This window comes from Onychomys torridus, chromosome 6 (genome assembly GCF_903995425.1).
Source record: "Onychomys torridus chromosome 6, mOncTor1.1, whole genome shotgun sequence".
NCBI lineage: Eukaryota > Metazoa > Chordata > Mammalia > Rodentia > Cricetidae > Onychomys > Onychomys torridus.
Genome location: NC_050448.1, coordinates 108,437,305 through 108,459,020, shown reverse-complemented (window position 1 = coordinate 108,459,020; position 21,716 = coordinate 108,437,305). Strand labels below are relative to the sequence as shown.

Sequence of the window (21,716 nt, the reverse complement as noted above, 5' to 3'; positions counted from 1 at the left end):
CCCTTTCTCATTTAAGTTACTTCTGTCAGATACTTTACTGTGGAGACCCAGAGGTTTCCTTGTGAGATCTGAGGTCGCTTTACCCAGCAGGGCTGCACAGGGGAATGATTGGACCACAGTCGTGATCACCAGGTGTTTGGAAGGGTCTGCACTGGCTGAGCGATATGCTTTGATCTAGCAAGGGGAGGTCTTTTGCCCTGCCCCCTGGCATTGTTATAAAAAGCCCTTTTGAAGAGACAGGAGCTGGAGGAGTTTTATCCTGGTCCTCCTGAAGCTGTCCTGTGTTTCTGTCTGTCTCCTCTCTGCTATCTTTCTATCTACAAGTTTCTCACTCCTCTTTCCTCCTCTTAGGAACCCTTTAAAATGGGGAAGCTGGCCTCCCACAGATGGCACCCTGAATGTGGGACTCCCAAACTTTATCACAACAGAAAACTAAGATGCCTACTCATCAGTCCACTCATTCACTGAGCCAACAGATAGAGACCTGTGGATTTCAGTGCCATTCAAGAAAAAACAAGATTTCTCCCCCTCACATAACCTGGGTGCAAGAAATACTTGTTTTGTTAAACATAATTAGATAAAAACATACTATTGCTACTTTCATAACTGCTTCTTGTAGCATACTTTGTGAAGAGAAAAAAAATAAAGGCCTAAGAGTTATTTGAGATAAATTCTATTATCAAATATATCTTAAAAAATACCAAAATGAGTTCAGCCCCTTACTTCACACACACACACACACACACACACACACACACACACACACACACACACAAATATTACCTATACAAAGAATCATATTCACTGACAGATGAATTAGTCCTAAACTCATTAAAATTTTCAAGAAATGCCACAAAAATCAAACAACTGCTTCTCTGAGCTCCAGTGTACTTTCTGCGATGGGGTAAAATTTTCTCTTCAAATGCGAATGTGCAGACTATACTAAGCATTATTTCTCTAATGTCATCAAGGCAGTGAGTTATACTAACTGTAGCATTTGTCAACAGAAGCTCGTGTTACTTCATTCTGTTAAGTCAACACTGCATTTGAACTATAAACAGCAAAATGTTTTGAACTCTTTATAAAGAGGATTTGGAGTTTATACCAAAATAATGTTTATCAACAGAAAGGTGTTTCTCAAAACAAAAACATTTACAGGCAGATTTTTAAGCATGTAAACAGATTATTTACTCCATCTCTAAATAATGGGTTTGTTTCAGTATTGGATTCTAACTTATGAATAAATTAATGCCAATATTTAATAGAGTCGTTTAAAATCTCTCCATAGAAAAAGACCAAGCTCAACAAGTTTTATCTTCACAAAGACTATTTATCAATTTATTTTAGAATAATATTAGGGAACCTAGGGGTAAAGGAAGATGCTTTGAGTTTAGATTTTGCAGCACACCTGGGTGATAAAACAATTCTACTCAGTGAATATAGGAGATTACAAGATTCAGTTTTGGGAAGAGATGAGGTATTTGTCGACTGTAAAAAGGACGTTGCATTTTGCTACAATACATTTATTGGTCTGATATTGAAAGCATTCTATTCTTTGTTGGATTATATATGTAAACTGATAGCCGACTAACTCATTAGCTTACAAGGCAAAGACTTGGACTACCTCCCATAGGATGGAATTATGGGTAGAGTTCACAGGAGAAAAAGGGAGAGATTTCCCTAAAAGGCAGAGAACTCAATCAGGTACCTTATTTCAGGAGTTTTAAATCTGGGGTATTTTGCCAAGCGAAGCATTTCTTTATATCTGCATATGCCACCAATCCTCTAAAGCTCTCATCATGTACCAGTCACAGTCACTGTTTTTGTACATTATGGAAATCATAAAATAAAAATGCTAAACAGGCTGAAAGAAATGGTTCCAAGTTTGGCTAAATAATATTAGCACTTTAATGTAACAAACAATAGAGATCTGATCATCATGATTTTTATTAAGTTACAGTATATTACATCTTTTGTTCCAATAAGGATTTTTTTTTTTTTTTACTCTTTAGAGCAATATGATATAAAAACCTATTTGGCCACATTACTTCTTGAGTTTCTTTTGGGCAGCTTTCTTCTTGACCATTTGTAATCGCTTCATAGCGTTGAGCTGTGATTCTTGTGAAGTTGGACCTTTCAGAGATGCTGAGGGACTGCTGCTGGGTTCTGAGGTGGTTTTGCTTGTGGCACTTCCACTGGGCCCTGATGTGCCACTATTCCCATTCCCACTCAGCTGCCCACTCCCTCCAGGAACTAAACTACTGGGACTGGGAAGACCCACTTTGCTGACATTATCACAACTAACTGAGCGACTCAGGCCAGTCTTGCCTAAGGTTAGAGGGGGAAGCGGTTTTAGTGGTACAGAGGGGGAAGAGCTGCTACCAGAGCCTATTTTGGAACCTAGCCCACCTTTGGATGATGTTGCCAGACTAGTCAACCCCACAGGCTTCTGGTTAGCTGACGAGGCAGCAGGTTTTCCACTATTGTTTTGTGCTGTGGAACTCAACTTTGCTGTTGATGGACCAGCTGAAGACGTTTTGGCTGCAAAAGCTGCCCATCCAGTTAGGCCGCTAGTTACTGAAGAGGACACGTTGTTACTAGAAGAATTTCCTGAAATAACCGTGGGTGGCTTAAAAAAAAAAGATAAATCTTACATTAGAGCCAAATATAATCAACACGTGTATATCTTTGAATGTAAACATTTACTCATGTATAAAAAGCAATGATGTGGAAAATCTGGGCAATACAACAAAATTAGGTTCCCATGATGCTGAATTGAAAAGCACATGGGAGTTTCAGTAGTCAGGGAAGATGCTATATGGCTTGCAGTTTCTGAATGCCACATTGTTTTAATGACTTCAAAGAAAATACATGAAATTCCTTTTGGGAACTGCCTTTAGATTCAATCACAAACATAGCAGAGAATCAGATGTAGTTCTTCAAGTCACTTTTGTTACACCCAAAAGTACCACCTAGCTCATAACATATCCAAATGGAATCTACTTTTAGTAGACAAAACTGTTTGCACCCAAGATATTCAGGAAAAAAATACCTAAGTGAAAGATTCAATCAATAGTTACAGTGAACATGTTAAGGGAAACATCTATATACAAGTTCTAAAGCCACTTAAAATAGCCAAGTTGCCACAAAAAGTTGGACATCTACTGTACTATAAAACATACACAGATACTTAAACTCTGAGGATATATTAAAAAGAGCTCACAGATGCAGTTTTACAGTATGTGTTTCCATTGAAACTACAGTAACAGACCCCACTTTCATGTAGACACTGGCAGCTGCCTCTTGGGCTGCACTGTGGCATTTCAGGGCAGTCTGACATGCTCTTAGAGGATTTGTAAGGCTGTAACATTCCGGCCTCCAATCAACTTCCTACCTGAACTAGTGAGAAGCATGTAAATGACATTGTTTTAAAGACACAGGATAATTTTCTGTCCACTTTCACATCAGGAAAAAGGCTCTTTGTTCAAATTAATTTTGAACCAACCTTTGTCCAAATACTGTCTACCTTCATATTGAGAGGGTCTCAAAGAGCACTGAGAGGTGAAGTCAGACACAGGACCACCCTGTGTTAAGATGGTAATACACAATGTATAAGAGGGTAATATAATACTTTTTTGTTTTAGAATTGAACTCTCATGAAATAGCTGACAAGACATCATTAGCTCTTACAAGGGTGCCTTCAAGGCTGTCTGTATATATGCACTTTAGACCACTGGAAAAGCAATAAAATAAAGAGTGCTGTGGGGCCTTTATTTAATATGAGAAACTGAAGTTTTTGTTCACATGGTCTGAAAAACCATACATTTTTAGAATAGCACCATATAATTATCTCATGATGTCCTGATTAGGAAACCATCTTATAAAACATTATTCCTGGGACACACTGCTGGTGACAGAAAAAGAAAGCAAAAGGACACAATGTGGCACGTTTTTAATTTTCTGTTTTGAAAGATCCATTTTTTCCTCCTTTCCTTTCTATCAAACATGAAACCATCTGCTATACTGCTCTGTGACCCTTCATCACACCTCACCAAAGAAAACTTATTTGAAGTAACTAAAAAGACCAATGCTCGATGAAAGATAAACAAGGAAGTAAGGCCTGTGTGTTGAGCACTTGATTTTAATGACTACTGTGATGCTCCACAGAGTGACAGAGGGTTTAGAACACAAGCAGGATAAGATGTGAAACAGCACCAACTCGGGAAACTTAGTAATGCCTCATACTTCAATATAGAAAGTCAATTTCTGATGTAAATGTTTCTTCCTAGCTAATTAATGATGGGCAGCTTTCACTTCCAACACCAGTCATTCAAATCATAAAGTTTCTCATCACACTTTTACCCTTCAGTCAGCCAGACTGAGATTTAATGTATGTATGTAAAATAAATGAAAAATACACTGTACCTTAACCTCTGTTCTCTTGAATGCCAGGAAGGCTGTCTCTTGTTTGAGTTTGGTTTCTGGTTTCTTAACTAGCGGATCCTTGACAGCTGGAGCCACAGAAACAACAGTGGGAGCTGGTTTCTGTGGTGGCTTCTGAGTCTTCTGAGCCTATGGAAATCAGAGGAAAACAATTATATATGAAATCTTTATTAAGTAACAAAATGAAAAGTTTGTTAAAGAACTACAGTTCCTGAACAGCAGCAGTGTTCCTTTACAAGATATTGTGATGATACTGAAAGCAGAGACTACAGAAACAGTTCTCAACATATAGCTGACAGATTTTATTAGTTTCTGAACAGTAATGACACTATCAATAATGCAAATTAGGATTGGTTAAATACTTTCTTAACAAGACAACCTTCCTGTTTTCAATAAAGGAAAATCACAAACTATGGTACATCTACCCTTTGTTATCCACACAGGACTGCTTCCAGAACCTCTGACAAATACCAAAATCTGTGGATGTTCAAGTCCCATAGATAAAACTGGCATAGTATCTGGGCCTAGTGATGGATGTCTGCCTGTAATTTCAGTGCTCGGGAGGCCAAGAAGTGCAAGAAGACTAGGAGTTTGGGGGCAGCCTGAGCTAGAAAATAAGTTCAAGGCCAGCATGATTTATACAAAAAACCTTGTCTTAAAAAGGTATGGGCTGGCTGGGTGGTGGTGGCGCACACCTTTAATCCCAGCACTCAGGAGGCAGGGCCAGGAGGATCTCTGTGAGTTCCAGGAAAGGTGCAAAAATACACAGAGAAACCCTGTTTTGAAAAACCAACCAACCAACAAACAAACAAAAACAAAAACACAAACAAAACAAAACGTATGGGCTGACCAGGTGTGGTGGCACATGCCTTTAATCCCAGAACTTGGGATTTAGAAGCACATGGCTGAGAGTTTAAGGTCAACCAAGGATACATACAGAGATCTTGTCTCAAAAGCAAGCAAGCAAGCAAGCAAAAACAAAAACCCCTATACATTGGGAGCTCACTGGGTAAAGAAGCTTGTTGTACAAGCCTAGTGTCCTGAGTCCCTGAAACCAACATAAAGATGGAGGGGGAAAAACACCTCCACAAAGTTGTTCTCTCTCTCACTCACCAAAACAAAATACCCCTCCAAAAAGTTGTCCTGTGTGTGTGTGTGTGTGTGTGTGTGTGTGTGTGTGTGTGTCTCACACACACCCAAACAAAATAACCCTAAAAGGTTGGGAGACACAGCTCAGTTATAAAGCATACTTGCCTAGTATGTGGTTCCATCTAGAGCATTAAGGGAAAAATACTGTATTTACAGATAACCTATTGAAGACTTCTGTAGGCAGTAACTCATCTCTAGGTTACTAAACGTAAATGTCATGTCAACAGTTGTTATATACCAAATTGCTTTAGAAATAACATCGGGGGAAACAAGCCTGTACATGCTTTGTAATGATGCCTTCATGCCCCGATTCCACCAAAAAGTATTTTCAATCAGCATAGATGCTGAGTTCATAGGAACTGGGGGACAGCACCACTCATTATAAAGTGCACTTTCCTTTCTTTTTATGGTTAACCAAAGAATTTTCTTCTTAGGGTTCAGGTATAAGTTTTTAAGTTACTAAAAGTGAGTTAAAAACAATTCAGATAATTTACAAGGTTTTAAACACTGAATGAGAAGGGAAGAATTATTCATGAATAAATAATAAACCTTTGAGGTTTTTTTATACTGGCGAATTAAATCCTTGGGAAAAGTGTCTAAATAGAAGTTTCCTCGTTATCTAAGGAGAACTTTATTCATTCTCCCTAAGGATTTTCAGTTTTATTTTGACCAGTGACTAAGACAAAGCATGTTACTAAATTCTCTGATAAATTTTAATCATTTTCAGATTTAGTATTTAGTGTATGAACAATCCTATCAATATATGCAGCACAGAGCAATGAACGAAACAGTTTTTAGTATCAAAGAGAACGATGGTTCACCCTGCTCATTACTTCTCCAGCTGTGTTCCTGCAGGTGAGACATAAATGCCTAAGAGCCTCATTCCTTTCAACCTGCAAAATGGTAGCAGCACCATCTGTTTCAAAAGTGTGTTTATGAGGTTGAAGTGTGATTATGTAAGAGTTCAGCTGAAGATCTCCTAATGTTAAGTGCTGATAATAATAGTTACTATTACCTAGTATATGCAAGACCAGGCTTTGATCCCCAGTACCTCAATAAAAATAAAATGAAACGTAATTACTGTGCTGGTTATTGTCAATTTGACACAACCTGGAGTTACCTGGGGAAAGGGAACTTCAGCTGAGAACTTTCCAGATCAGAATACCTGTGGTCGAGTCTGTGAAAGATTGTCTTGATTAATGATTGATATGGGAGGGCTCAGCCCAGGGTGGGCAACACCATTTCTAAGGAGGGCCTGTGCTGTAGAGGAAAGTTTGTTGCATGTGAACTGGAAAGGAAGCCAGTAGGCAGCATTCCTCTGTGCACGGTGAAGCAGCAAAAGATGACTTAAAAGGCAGATATGGGGCAAAAACAGAAGGACCATATACATGCTTTTGTGTGACATGCACCTCAATATATATATCCTACAACTTAATTTCGAAGTAACTGAAGGCCATTGAAAAATATAAATAAAGTGAAGTAACTATTTATGTGCATGTGTGAGCGTGTGTGTGCATGTGTGTGTTGTATCTACCAAAGAAGAGTCTGTCACACAACAAATGTTTATCTGAAACAATTTTGGTTGAAGTCTTAGAGAGCTAATTTCAATAACAAACTTAAAAAATTAAATAGATATTTCTTGTTACAAAGAAAAAGAATATATACTAATAAACTTTCTCTTTTTGACAGAATAAAAATATTTCCTATTCCTACTTTATGTAACTAAACATAAAATAGATATTTTGACTTTTACTTTAGTTAAGAAATTGAGATCTTAGAAATATATGGTCAAACATACAGAAAGTCATTCATTTCACAGACATGGAAATGCTTCTATTGAGACTTCTTAATCTTAGACACAGGAAGGGGCACTCGGGGAAGAGACGGCAAACTGCTCAAGGACTGCAACTTCTTGATTTCTTTAAAATAAAACTTAAGAGACAAAACTAATTTACCTATTTCTTTAAATTAATAAAATTATCAAACTCTTCAACATAAGCAGTTATGTTAATGATGAGCACCCTGGGGTAGTACATTTTAAGAACAATGTCAACAAGAAGGAAAGGCTAGAGAATATGGAAAGAAAGGTGGGAAGAAAGACAGACAGACAGACACAGGCCTCTGCACATCTGAGTCTGGCGGTCTCCACTCACTCAGGAATAGATCTTTCTATGCTTTCTTAAGAGACTCAACGAAGACTGGGCTTGATCTCAACACCTGTGCTTCGTGGAATTATAAAATACTGTAATTACAGTGTCACGCTCACAGAAATATTTTTCCTTTGTGTGTCTTCAATCCTGTGTATCTAAATTAGGGTAGGCTACAGGGAAGACATATATAATATGCTCTGGTCTTTTGTCATAGCAACATAAATCTATACAAACAGTAATATATGCAAACACCTAAAAGTTTATTATTTTTTTCCAATATGCTAAATGTTCTAATTTTCATTTTAAAATCATGTATCAACAAAGACCATCATATGCTGGTTAAAATGTAAAGCATGGTTCTTACCATTCTCTTCATTTGTCTGGTGCACCGGGCACAGTACCACACCAGGCGAGGGTCATTCACGTCTTTGTCTGTCACTTGGGGTTTGTGGCAATCCTGGTGGTAGAGGTTATGGCACTCCTGACATTCCACTAATTGATTTCCAGATGCCACTGTCATTTGTCTAAGAAAAACATTGCACGAACACTATAGCTTCTTCAACACACAATTTAAAGTTATTTCCATATTCTTTGGTAAAGTTTGTTAAGTTAAAAGAAAAGAATCCCAGAAAAATAATCATTTAAATCATTAACAAGAAAAATAACAAACACTAATACAAAGCCTACATAAGACCTTCACTTGTGATGGGTTATGCTTAGTCAACAATTACAACATTTCAATTATGTTTATTTATATTTTCAGTCACTTGTCATTGCAATTTGTTTCTACCTGTCAAAAGGTAGTGGACTCTTACTACACTAGGGACATCTCTATTAAACCCCTCTGTTAGGTAGCTACACGTTGTTTGGTCTTCATCATTAACAAGTTAGGTAAGCTGAGTGTGGAGGCTCATTGTAACTCTAACACACACGTGACTGAGAAAAGGGCAACACTGTGTGTTTAAGGATAGACTGGGCTATATAGCATGTTCTAGGCTAGCCTGTCTCATAAAACTTGTTTGAGGAGGAAAAAAAGTTATATAAAGATGAGAATACATTATAGTCATTTATGGTACTGTGCATACAAGATGTTTGGTATATATCAGATCAATGTATATAAATCTGAACAGAATGTAATAGCAGGTATATAAAAAAATCCACCCTAAAAGCACAAAAAAGCAATCACCACAGGCTTAGTGTATTATATTAAGTGTCCTAACAAAAGATAATATAGTCACTAGGTTTCTCCCCATTAGTACTTTTATAAGATTCATCTACAAGATGCTGATTTTCATAGTAGGCTGGGGTAAAATATGCAATATATGTGGAAACAAATGACTTTATCAGTAGCACATCAACTCATTTGCTATAAAGCTCACAAAAGCGATATTTCCTTAGCTCCAATATATCAGAAGTTAACATTTTTATTAGAACAGCCACAAAAATAATCTCTTTTACTGTCAAGCAATGAAAGCTATTAATAATCGAACATTAACCCTTGACATGAACATCTTTGAAATTTAGTTATTTCTGAAAAATAACAAGCAAACAAACAAAGAAAAAAACCCAAGTATCTTCTACTAAGCCGAAAATACTTCTACAAGATAATTTACCTACTAAATGATCTGCTTCTGTAATTATGTACTCAGGACTTAAAATGTCGCTCAGAATAGCCTACAGCCATTTCCACTCTTCTTAAGAAAAGGTGTAGTGGGTTTAAGAAGTGACATGTACTGGTTTGTTTTCGTTTTTCAGTGTCATAAGCAGTTCAGAAAGAGAGAAAAAGCATCAAAGATGGCTTAAAAGAGACAGAAGTGAGGATCCTGATGGGTTCTCCCTCACTTAGGAAGATGCACAGTCACCTCTCTCTAGAACCAGAATGCAGACAGGGTTACTACAACGTAACACACTCAAGCAGCCGTGGTCTGAAAGATAAGGTATCTGGCCATGTTCAGGGTGTTAAAGTGCTATCTTCTACTATTTATTCTTCATCCCAAATAATAAAAACAAACCGACAATTCCTAACAAATGACATGACTTTGGGGACATGCGGGGGGGGCAGGAATAAACAGAGTAAGAGGAGATTGTTTGCTTCTTCTAAAGAAATAGAACAACCTGTGCTGGGGTGCAGGGGTATAACTCACCTACAAACAACACAGGCCAAGCCCATCTCCATGGCAAAATCATCAGCACTAGTCTCTTCGAAGCTGGAGAGGTCAGCCATAGCTAAATCCTTGCTGGTTTGCACAGTAATGGGAGAAGATCGTGTCTCTGGTTTCTCCAATCTCGGTTTCTTCGGAATATCAACTCCTTCAGTGACATCTTTCATCTATAAAACAGAACCTGATGGTGAATGATCCTGAAAGTAACATGGCATAAACTCTAAGTCACTGAGAGAAAGAGGGACGACATGACAAAGCCTATTTTTAAGGGCATTTCCACACAGACAGGAAGAACTACCCTCTGAGATCTGTTGAAGAGTCTTGACTATAATGTGAGTGGGGGTCGTGGGAGGGGTAGGGCAGGAGGAAGGGAGGGGGAGAAATGATGTAACTACAGTACTCATATACGAAGTTCCCAAGACTGAAAAAAGAATTAAAATGACTTCGGAATTAGCATGTAACCACAGAAACTACCGACATAAAATAAAGCAGAATAGTATAATAAATATCTGTATTCTGCTTTGTATTACACATACTAAAGAATTCTAGAAATGCAATGGATATACTATCTTTTTTCTTTCATTGAAGATGTTTGGACTTGAAAAAACAGTACTGCTAATACTGCTATTTAAAACAACAGCAGCAACAACAACAAAATAACCAAACACTTTAGGGCTGGGATAGGGCTCACTGAATAAGCTTGCTGTGTAAGCAGGAAGGATTAGAGTCAGGATCTTCAGAGCCCAGGGAGGAGCAGGCACGGAGGTGGCCTGCAATCCCAGCACTTAGTGAGCTCCAGGGTCAGCAAGGGACCCTACCCCAGTCAATAAAGTAGAGAAACTGACTGGGACATCCAGTGTTGACTCTGGGCATCTACACACACATGTACACATGCATACACATACTCATATACACGAACACACATAGACATAGGAACATACACTATATACATACATGTGCAAAACAAACCCACTTTAATTATGATGAGTAATATTCAAATTGTATTTAAAAAGTAAATAATGAGCTATCTTCCTATCTACACAAAATGTATTGCTATATATGCTTCAAGCTAACTTTACCAATTAAGACACAAAAGATATAGGTAAATCTGTTAGATTCACAAAACTCAAATTCCAAAAACACATAGAGAATTTAGAAATCTTAAAGCTGATTGGTGAAGGGATAAATTAAGTAAAACAATTTTGAATAGCAATTTGGCTTTATCTAGTAATGATGAATATATAAGTATCTTCATATCCACTAGAGGTGTATAGCTTATTAACATGGTCACAGAAATACGTAAAAGTAGCTCACTGAAGCTGTACTGTAATAAAGAAAAAGGAGAAATCTCCTAAATGTTTACAGTAAAGTAACTGGCAAATTTATTTATTCAAAGAATGAATGTTAATGGTAGCTTAAAAAAAAAAAACCCACCAAACCCAAGACCTACACATAAATTACAAAAACACACTGGCCACAGAGAGAGCTCAGTGGGTAACTGTGCTTGCTACCAAATTTCTGACCTGACTGTGATTCCCCAGACACACTTGGTAGAAAGAGAGAACTGACTCCCTCAAGCTGTTCCCTGCCTTTCAGACACACCTGTGGCACACATGCCTCACATTCCTGCAGATAAATTAATGTAATAAAACCTTAAAAAACAAAACATTGCTGAGTGAAGAAAAAGTAACTAAATGACATACACAAACAGTATAATAACAGTTGTATAAATATTTAAGCACAGAGATAATGCAATGTTCACGAATATCTATTATTTAGTAATAGCATGAAAATAAATGGGCGAATATGCCTCACCTGAGGGCAAAGGCTACTAAACATATTTTCAGTGTATTTTTTTGTTAGTTGACAAACTTTAATTACCATTACAAAATTATCCAAAATATACAATCAAGAAATATCTGTAGCCTTCTCAAGATGCTTGCCATCATGTAACCAAGTTGAATTTAATCACATCTGGATTCTCTCAGTTTTATTTCTCAACAACTACTGTAGCCAGAGTTATGGATTAAAGTCTGTATTATTTTCCCTGGGGTGCAAAGACTTGAGGACAACAATCTCAAGTAAATGGTTAAATATATGTTTTTAGATTTTACTTGTTCTTTTTTTTAAGTTCAACTTCTCCAGCTAGCAAAATATATTTACAGCATGATCACTATACAACTACATTCACTGCTACATAAAGTAGACACAAGACTTCCTGCCTATGGAAATGCTTTATCCTTTCATAAGCTCAGCTAAAAAACCAAACCTTACTTTATCAGCAGGTCTCTTCTCAGCTTCTTTCTTTATCTTTTCAGGTGCAAGGACTTTGCCATTACTACTGCTAGAAGGGAGAGCAGATGATGTTTTGGGCTCTGGCTTGATAGAAATAGATTTTGTGCTTGAAATTTTGGGTGGTTCCACATCCTAAAGGGAAAAATGAAAAGATAAGAGACCTTTGTTTTATTCAAAATAGAAGGGCTGGGGTTACTGCTCAGTGGCAGGGCACTTGCCTAGCATGTACAAGGTCCTAGGTTCAATTTCCAGTGCTGAAAAAACAAACAAACACAAAAAGTAATAATCTAAACAATTTTCAGTTAAAAATCAAGATACCACATTCCCTAACCATGGCTTTACTAAGAAATAACTGACTCACAACCAGCACAATGTTTTGATAATGTGTGTGCCCATAGGATAACCACTGCAACCATGTGCCCATTATCACCCAGGTGCTCTTGTGGTTCTCTCTAATCACTCTTGCAGGTTCATATTCCAGAAAGCTCTGGGCACCAAACCTGGGTTGTGGGCATATCTTATGCTTCAGATTCTGACTACACTCAGGTTAGTCATTCAGTTCTGTCTCCCCTCTTAGTTCGGCAGCTGTGTCCCACACCTGGGTGACTTGGAGTTTCAGAACTGAACAGTAGAAGACTTCTTGTGGAGAGCTCTTATGTGCTAGGTGGATACAACTCAGGCTAGTTTACTAATTTTGCTGTAATTTCTACAATTCTGCAAGATAGTTCTTAGTCTTCTCATTCTGCCAAGGTTAGGTGAAATAAAGTTGTCAGGCAACTCAGTTTCCTTACTGTGAAATGAGAAAAACAGGCAGTACTAATTTCAAGGGATCATTCTTACAACAAAAGTTCCTCACACCCACTAACCACTTAGAAAAGGGCCTGGCTAGACACAGTAAAGTTTCACAGTATGTAATTTGATACAACTACTACAAGAAGGAAACTGGATTTTTTAAAAGGTTTTCCGGGCTCTAAAGCATAAAGCTGCCATTCACTATCAATAACGGAGCTACATATTTTTGACATCTACAACCTTTACCCTTATATCATCCTGTCCAGATTTAGTTGAAAAATTCCTGTGTTCTTTATATTTTTATCCTTAAAAGATTAGAGAATAATTAGAAATAAGTTTGAATACCATTAACACATTAAAAATAATTATAAAGAACTGGAGATTGAATTGTAAATAAGATGTTTTTTATACACAACACAGAAAAATAGCATGTCCTCTACACCAGTGGTTCTCAGCTTTCCTAATGATGTTCCTTTAGTACAGTTCATTAAGTTATGGTGATCCCCAACCATAATATTATTTTCATTGCTACTTTTTATCTATAATTTGCTGCTGTTATGAATTGTAATGCACATATCTGTGTTTTGCAATAGTCTTAGGCAATCCCTGTGAAAAGGTTGGTCATGCCCCAAAGAGGTCATGACCCACAGATTGAGAAGCACTGCTCTAGGCCAAACTAACCTTTCTGGGTGGCTCTTTGAAAGCTTGAAGGAAGAGAACAACATTAAAGAATATAGTTTCTTCGTGACATAAAGAGTGATTACTATGACACAGAGTGTTTGAAGGTAATATAAATATTATCACTGGAACACTATGTGCAAAACTCAAAACTCTTTCGAGCTTTGCATTCAGGTAGGTACCTTTTGAGTTGGACGATAACTTGAATCGATGCCCCGAGCCAAAGACTCATCAAGCAGTGCTTTTAGCTTTTCAGCAGAATCTTTACTCTTTGAGTGTAGGAAACCTAGTGCTTTCAGAAAAATGGGATCAAGTTCCAAGTTCACAGTAGCAGCCATTGTAAACACCTGAAGAAAAAAAGGAGGGGGACAATTTAGATAGTGTACAATGACATATCTCTACTTCTACCTATTTTGTTGTCTTGCTTGTAATATTTTAAAACATCCAAAGGGTTATCAGAGACAAAGTAATGGTGGGCATTATCTGGTCCCTCTTCCCTCTGGAACAGCGGATGTTACCAGCTTTCAACGTATCTACATCACAGGTTCTCCCTATATGCTCAGGCTGGACAATCTATGATTCTCTGGCCTCCACCTCCTCAATGGTGAGTTTGGAGGTGTGCGCCACCATACCTGATAATGGCAAAGTTTTAATACAGCCAAGATCTTTAATCATAGAGTACCTTCCTAGTTATCTCTAACATATATCTATACACAGAAACTTGCCTGCTTTAAGTCAAGTTTACGATACACCAAAATGCATCTCTTCAAATCTTATTTTTACCACAAAAAATAGAGATTTGGTGTTCATGGTTATGGGGGTAGGAGGGCAAGGCTGTCACAGGAAGACAACGGCTAATGGGTGCATGGTAGAAGTCACTGCTGTGGCTTTTACAACTGTTTCTTGTTTAGTTTCTGTGCTTTTCCCCCTACTTCCTTCTCAGTTCTCTGCTATGTTCAATATCTCAGAAAGCGTATTAGTGGAAATCTCATTGTATCACATTTCGATTGTGGGATTTCTTGCATTAAGCTATTTCTCAAAAGCGGGTCTCTGAACGATGATCCTTACCTACTGCGGGGCCCCCTCAGGTCTGATAACGCTTGCTGTCTGTCCTACGGAGCTTAAACGATGGCTGTCCAGTTGAGGCCACACATCAAAGGTCTGCAAAATTCTCAACAGTCAAGTTTTGTTTTCAGTGAATACCAGTGTTATCAAGAGCTTCTGGCTGTCATTTTTTCAAACACCTTCTAGGCAAGGAATTATTAAAATAAAAATGTACTCATGGTGTTCAATCCTTTGATCAATATGCTAAGGTTTTAAATCCTCTTCTATCCTTCAGTTTAATGGCATAGTCATGCAACACAGGTACAAGGCTACAGTTAAAGATCTGTCAGCAATTCTACAATAATCTCCCATTTTCAGGGGCTTAAAATACCATTAAAACTTGCTGTAGGTTGAATCTCGGCATATGAAAGCACTGGTTGCAAACAGATTTCATTTATTTCTTCTCCTTCTGTTTTTCCCTTCATACCCTGCGAAGTTTGACAGGACACAGACAGACGGATGGACACACACACACACACACACACACACACACACACACACACAGCAGGCTCTTTATAAGTTTCTAAAAAGGTACTATCTATTTGATAATCAAAAATTACTGTTAATTTTATGCTCTACTAAAATATCATCTGTCTTAATTACCTAGATAATGGAGTTTGAAGGCTAGTACTAGAATGAAAAAGTAACCATAGTCCAAATAGTCATATTAGTAAGAATTTAACAAATGGAATAGGCTCTATTGATGCTCTATATTATATTACATATATCATCTCCAAAGAATGATGGGTTCAGGATGATTATTTTAAAATATTCTTATGGGGCTGAGCATCATAATACTGAGGAAAAATAGTTCAAAATAATTTCCATGATTAAAGAGGTAAACCTGTTGTTCCAGATTCTACAAGGCAAACACAGTCTAATCAATGACCTAATTTATACAGACACACTAGTTTATTTAACCCAGGACAGTCTGTTTTACAGGATCCTGATCAAAGAGCCTGTACCTAGACAAATCTTTGTGACAGCAGCTCTACTTTCTTTTCTGAAAAGGGGAAGCAAAGTCCTGCTATGTCTGTCATCACAAAGGAAATGTCTATAGATTAGGCGACCTTTGGTGTAAGCCTACAGAAACTGCTGACATCAGTAGTCTAATGGAAACCTTGGAGTCAGTTCTTTTGATTTTTTTTATCAAAGACTTGACATGCTTTGTACTCCTGGCATAAATTACTGATCTGTCTTTCAAACTCACTGGTGCACATGGTGCAATGTGGTGGGTGGATGTGCAAGTATGCTCAATTTTTAATCTCATGGAATAAGAAAGGTTTGGAGTCCCCTGTTGTAAACTATCTAGCAGTTTCCAATTTCCCTTTTCTCCTTATATATCATGGCTTATTTAAAGTACAAATCATTCCACAAATCTATCCAGTGTTTTCATTCAGCCTAGCCCTTCTCCCTTCGCAGACTAACTTTATTATCAGCCCCACCCATTAGTAACTCATTCCCCTATATTTCTACTTTTTCCTTAAGACCTTATGTCTTTACTATTCTCACTGACGATATCACCTTTTTATAGCCTCCTACAAGGCAGTGTTCATTGACTTGTTCCATCTAAAAGCTATAAAGGTGGTTATAGGAGCCTCTTCTGTACTGATGATTTTAGAATTCCCATGACCCCATTGCACCTTCCCACTCTAATTACAGAACATTAGTGCCAGGCTCTTCCTTCTCTCCCTATCATTACCTTTCATTTAGCATATACTATGATCCTCTAAAACTTTTAATTTTATTTAGTTCTTTAGCGGTAAGAGCTCCATTTCAGCCACTGAAATGTAAAGTTTACCACACCTATTCTCTTTGACTACAATCAACATCCCCCGTTCCTTTTAAAATTACATCTTCCATTATTTTCTCTTTCCCACTATCTTAAGAACATATTCTGGTTACCAACCCAACCTTTTTTCTTTGTTAATCCCCTCCCCCTTTCTTCACTCCCACATCATATGTTTTCTGAATTTATAGTGGCTCCATGTGTCCCCGGGGCTGCTTCTTTATCGACACTGTCTTGCTCCAACGTCTTTCTCAGACCAACAGAAGGAGTGGGTGGCATAAGTGATGTGCATGTAAATACAGAACAGGAAGACAGATGAAAGAATATGTTAAGTGTGCATTTATTTTAAAAACTCAAGTGTTGTTTAAAACAAAGAAATGTAAGAAAATCAACATTTATTACTTTAAAACAATCAATGACCTAGTGAAGTGGTAGCGATGATGTTGGTGGGAGTGAATGGTTAGGTCACACTAGGAATTATGTGTCCAAACGTAAGTCACACTAGAACTTCCCTTACTATACAATGACACCCCCCCACTTTTGTTTATGGGGAGCATGCTATTTCTTTCCTGTTCAGCTTCTATTCTAGGACAAGCCTTTCAATGTCTCTTTTTCAGTTCTAAGCATCCTTATCCTATTGATCCATGATTTCACTACTTTGTAGACATGCATCCACTTGGCATCTTCTCCCATCTACATCCCAACTAAATGCAGCTGAAAAAAAAAAAAATACTATACTCTCTTCCGAGTGACTAGTCCAGTGTTGGCATGCATCATACTTAGCAGTCTTGCCATGATTGTTTGGTCAATTTACTTCCCTTCTTTCTCGAACGAGCAATTACACTTTTTCTTTAAAACTACATGCACTTATTCTTTTCTCTTTTTCCACTTGATTAAAGAAATATTGGGAAATGGCTCTGTGAGTAATGTCAGTTGGACATAGACCCTATCTTTTCCTGTGCTCTCTAGAACCTTACACTTTGGGTTATTTGAAATATCTTATTCTCAAGTCTTCCCCCAACTTGGCATCTTACCTTGTACTGACATTACTCCTTTCTTATTCTGTCTTTTTTTGTGACAAGACTTCCCTCAAATATCAGCTACTTTTCATATTTTCTATGTTCCTTCTAATTAATGTTTCAATTCATACAATAGGGTCTTCTTCACATAATTCTATGAAAATAATCTTACCATGGCTAATTTAATCATAGGGAAATCTAAAATACACTATTTTCCCTTCTACTCAGTTCTCAGTCTTTATAGATTTCCCCTACATGGGTTACAAATGAGATATTCAGGAATAGGGTCTGGGTGTCTTTTGATTGCTTGATACACCCTCTTTCAAATCTGTCTTTGGGATCAATAGCACAGCTATACAGGCATCCCCTGCAAACATGTTAGAAGTGCAAATTCTTGGTTCCCACTTCCTAACTTACAGAAGAAAAACCTCTGGGGTGAAGCCTGACAATCTGGATCAAACCACCTGGGCAATTCCAATTTATTTTGCCATTTGAGAACTGCTGCTCCAGAAAATCTGCTTTTTTGCTAGTGATCATGAACTTCCTTTCAAGCCCATGGTTCTCTTCAGTCACCCCTTCCATGAGAGCTAACAGCAAGTTTAACCTGGCCATCTTCCTGAGCATCCTACTGAACTTGACCCAGTGAGCCACTTACACCCTTATTTCTCCTAATCAGCTTTAAGGCTAGCTTTCCCTTTACAAGTTACTTTCTATCTCTGGCTATTATCACCTTTTTGGAGTCACATTCCTGTTTTGTTTACTTTTTTGAAACAGGGTTTCTCTGTGTAACAGCATTGGCTATCCTAGAACTAGCTCTGTAGACCAGGCTGGCCTTGAACTCACAGAGATCCACCTGCCTCTGCCTCCTGAGTGCAGGGATTAAAAGCTTGAGTCATCACCGCCCAGCAACATTCCTTATTTTAAGACCAAGTAAATACATTAATGGGAGTTTGTATTTTATAACATTTTGTTTGCATTATTATATTTAACTTTAAGGGTTTTTGTTTGTTTGTTTTGTTTTGTTTTGTATTTCTGACTATTCTTTCCCTAGCTCATCTCATTCCTTATTATTGCTCCAACTGTCTGCCCTGGGCTTCCTGCTTCAATTTTGCTACCAATTTGTTCTTCAGCAATCATACACATTTGGTTATCAAACATCATTTCTAGGCAGACGATTCCTTATGGTTTTCTCTCACTTTCCTAAGCCTGAATTCCTTGTTTCTCTTATTTCTATGTTACTCTTAAAACAATGGCTACACTGTTATTTGGTTAACTCATCAAAGCCAAGTCTAATGTTCTCTTTAACTCTCCACAATTCTGTTCATTTCAGCAAAAGGCATTAAAGAAATTCAAATGTGTTTTCCTCCCAAGAAAACCAAAACTCAAAACAACCATCTATTTATTGGTAGGAGTATGTACAGTGCTCTTATCTGAAACATTCACTTTCTATTCTTTCATAGTCTTTAATTCATTAATCTCACTAGCATATAGCTTCTGTGAGAGCAGGGTGTGTGTGTGTGTGTGTGTGTGTGTGTGTGTGTGTGTGTGTGTGTGTGTGGTGGGGGATGCAGTTATTACCCTAGCAATTAGAATTTAACAATTGCTTTTAAATATCTATTGGATGAACTAGCCTTTTGCTAAAATGTCATTTTTCAAGGCTTCTGTCATATACCCAAACAAAATTAAACATCCTTAGCTAAATATATGTTTTCCTTTGGGTACCTTTCATCCTGCCTGCTAGTTTCAAACGAAGTTCAAAGTTGATCACTTGCTTGTGCATGAGATAAAGGAAATTGACTATTCTCGATGGTGCAATACTAGGATTACCATCTCATAACATTGAAAAAAAAATCCTTTCCAATAAACATTTTTTTTTTTAAGATGCTGACTTTTTCATCCTTCCATTTAGTACTTGGCCCTAGGGTAAGTCTGGAAACTCAGAGCAGAGCATAAAAAGCCCAATTCCAAAACAAACTAAGCGCAGGAGAATCTGAAAAGAGACAGAGGACACTTAGGAAAGAGAATCCTTTGATGGAATTAAAATACATGGGTGGCCTTTTACAGGGAAAAGTCCTTGACAAGGGAGCCAGAAAATAAGATGGAAACGGAGAGCTGCAGAGAGGTTCTCCGGAACCCTTTGACAAAGGTCTAAGACAGATCCACGGACCCAGTCCCCAGGGGCCATGTCCCCAGTCCACAGCACCCTCGGACGCAATCCTTACAGAAAAGGAGGAGCGGTTAGGCTGTAGCACGCAGCTGCCCGCAAATTATGAGGTTTTCCCCTCCAGCAGGGAGGAGACCAACACCCTACGGAGCTCCACTCCGGCCGCCCCTCGCGGGGTCTCGAGCCTCCCCGAGGCGCCAGGAAGCGGGGACCCTCGTCACAACTCACCGCTCCGCCCCGCCACTCTGTCCGTTCCCGGCAGCTCTTTTCGAACCCGTCCCCGCCCTAACCGGCATCAGAAGCGAGAAACAAAGGTTCCCGCAACCGGTCGGGAGGGGAACGTTTCCTAGTGAGACAGCAGGAAGTGACGCAGAGCCTTTTCCGGTCCGCCGGATTATGAATGACGGTGGGCGGGGGACTTTCTAGACACATTGCTTCTTGTTTATTACTAGTTCTCCCTGCTACTCGGGGCCTCACTGGAGGCGAGTGCTCCTCAGGCCGCGGCTTCCAGAAGTAGCTTCGGAATCCCGGCTCGGGCTGGGCGGGAAGGCGCGGTGGCCCGCGTCGCCCGCACGCTCTCGCGCCCTCCCTGCCTGGCCGCGCCCCTGCGACCAGGTAAAGAGGGCGCTCGGGGCCCCCGAGGACCGGCGAGGGCTCGCAGCCGGCGGAAGTCTTCCCGGCCCCGCATTCGCCGCAGACGTAGCGTAGGTGCAGCTGGAGGGCTGCGCGCCGTTCCGCTGAGTGACGCGTGGGCCACTCCGCTGCGAGCCCAACCCTCCGGTCTTCCTGCGTGGGTAAAGGAACAGGGCAGCCTTGCGTGGTAGGGGTTTGGGTGGTCGTTTGCAGTTAGGTGCCGGGGAAAGAAAGACCTCTGGGAGCACTTGTTAACTTTTCCCAAAGACGGAGTTTTCCGTTGCAGCCCTTCCGGATTGGACGCTGTAGGTGGATACTGTTTCACTGTTACTCCAACGGATTTGCTACATCTGGGGAACTTTGCTTATATTATCCCCCATCAAAGCAGCGTTTCTCTTCCATTATTAACTTGAACAGAAAATTTGAGATGAGCTTGCATAAAAATTGCTTTGGCTTCAAAAATGACTGCTCAAACACATACTGCCCCAACTTTGGTTTGGGAATTACATGACCCCCCCCCACACACACACACACTCCGCTATGTCCACCCCCAAATTCCTTGCCATAAACTTCTTAAGATCAGAAAAGATAGACTAATGTATCTCCTACCAAATTATTGCTAAAGAATGAGGCGTTTGTCAAGTTTCTCTTGTGCTTTTCAACAGAAAGGGTGTTTAGAGGAAAGAATACAAAAACTAGCAAGAACTAGTGATGATATTAAACATGTAAATATGGTCATTAAAATGCTACGAGAATAAACTTATAATACAACAACTGATTTGCTGTCATTTTCTAGATCAAACATTAAGCTATATGAGGTTTTTGTTTTTTAATTTTTATTTTTTTATAATTGCATTGTGGGAGCACACACTACGACAGTGATTGCCTTAAGTATTCTCATTATTTGTATTTCAGTTGCACCTGAAGGTTTCATTTTAAGAAGCCAAACTTCGAAAATAAGATTGAAGTTTGAACATTGTTTTATGTTACTAAAACAACAGCAGCACCCCTTTAAATTAGTAAGAGACCACGGAGAGATGGGCTTTCAAGGAAGGGGCGATAGAATGCAGTGCTATACACGGGGGAGGGAAAAGTAGAAAGAACACTTCTCTGTATTTGCTCACTTGAAACAAAGGTTGTGAACCTATGAAGATTGGTTTTAAACCTGTTATTCTTTCTAGGTTTTGTTTCAGCAACACATGGTTTGAAATAAGCACAAACAATAATCCAGTTGCTCTTACGAATAGCAATAATGTAGCAGACATTAAAACTTCTGGGACTAACCAGGTGACAATCTGTAGTATAGACAGTAACCTAGTATGTGTTGTTTTTAATCCT

General features: G+C 38.7%; 2 protein-coding genes across 11 annotated transcripts in view; one reads left to right on the top strand and one right to left on the bottom strand.

Annotated features, from left to right (window-relative positions):
- Positions 1 to 1,309: 1,309 nt before the first annotated feature.
- Positions 1,310 to 20,418, bottom strand: Ints12 (integrator complex subunit 12). Of its 5 annotated transcripts, none has more exons than XM_036189985.1 (8): positions 19,974 to 20,418; positions 14,738 to 14,840; positions 13,852 to 14,016; positions 12,179 to 12,331; positions 9,887 to 10,071; positions 8,107 to 8,266; positions 4,426 to 4,572; positions 1,310 to 2,629 (listed from the first exon to the last, which is right to left on the bottom strand). In XM_036189985.1, exons 3-8 carry the CDS (start codon positions 14,005 to 14,007, stop codon positions 2,045 to 2,047), a joined length of 1,386 nt encoding a protein of 461 aa, XP_036045878.1. In that variant the 5' UTR covers positions 14,008 to 14,016; positions 14,738 to 14,840; positions 19,974 to 20,418; the 3' UTR covers positions 1,310 to 2,044. The 5 variants fall into 5 exon arrangements, with proteins under 5 accessions (XP_036045878.1, XP_036045877.1, XP_036045880.1 ...); XM_036189984.1 differs by having other exon boundaries at positions 14,738 to 14,830; XM_036189987.1 differs by lacking the exon at positions 19,974 to 20,418 and adding an exon at positions 19,804 to 19,944.
- Gstcd (glutathione S-transferase C-terminal domain containing) overlaps positions 20,110 to 21,716 on the top strand; it is a 111,304-nt gene continuing 109,697 nt past the window's right edge. For 3 of the 6 annotated variants that reach the window (XM_036189983.1, XM_036189981.1, XM_036189979.1), the window contains exon 1: positions 20,110 to 20,360. The gene's annotated coding sequence lies outside the window, so the exon portion shown is untranslated. Of the gene's footprint in view, positions 20,540 to 21,716 lie in introns of all 6 variants that reach the window. The other 3 variants (XM_036189982.1, XM_036189977.1, XM_036189978.1) reach the window with 2 other exon arrangements.

Coding starts and splice junctions, on each gene's coding strand:
- Ints12 (XM_036189985.1), bottom strand. CDS start 14,007: ATGGCTGCTACTGTGAACTTGGAACTTGATCCCATTTTTCTGAAAGCA. Junction 8,267..9,886: donor TTGGCCTGTGTTGTTTGTAG/GTGAGTTATACC, acceptor TGTTTTTCTTAG/ACAAATGACAGTGGCATCTG. Junction 4,573..8,106: donor CCAGACAAATGAAGAGAATG/GTAAGAACCATG, acceptor TGATTTCCATAG/GCTCAGAAGACTCAGAAGCC.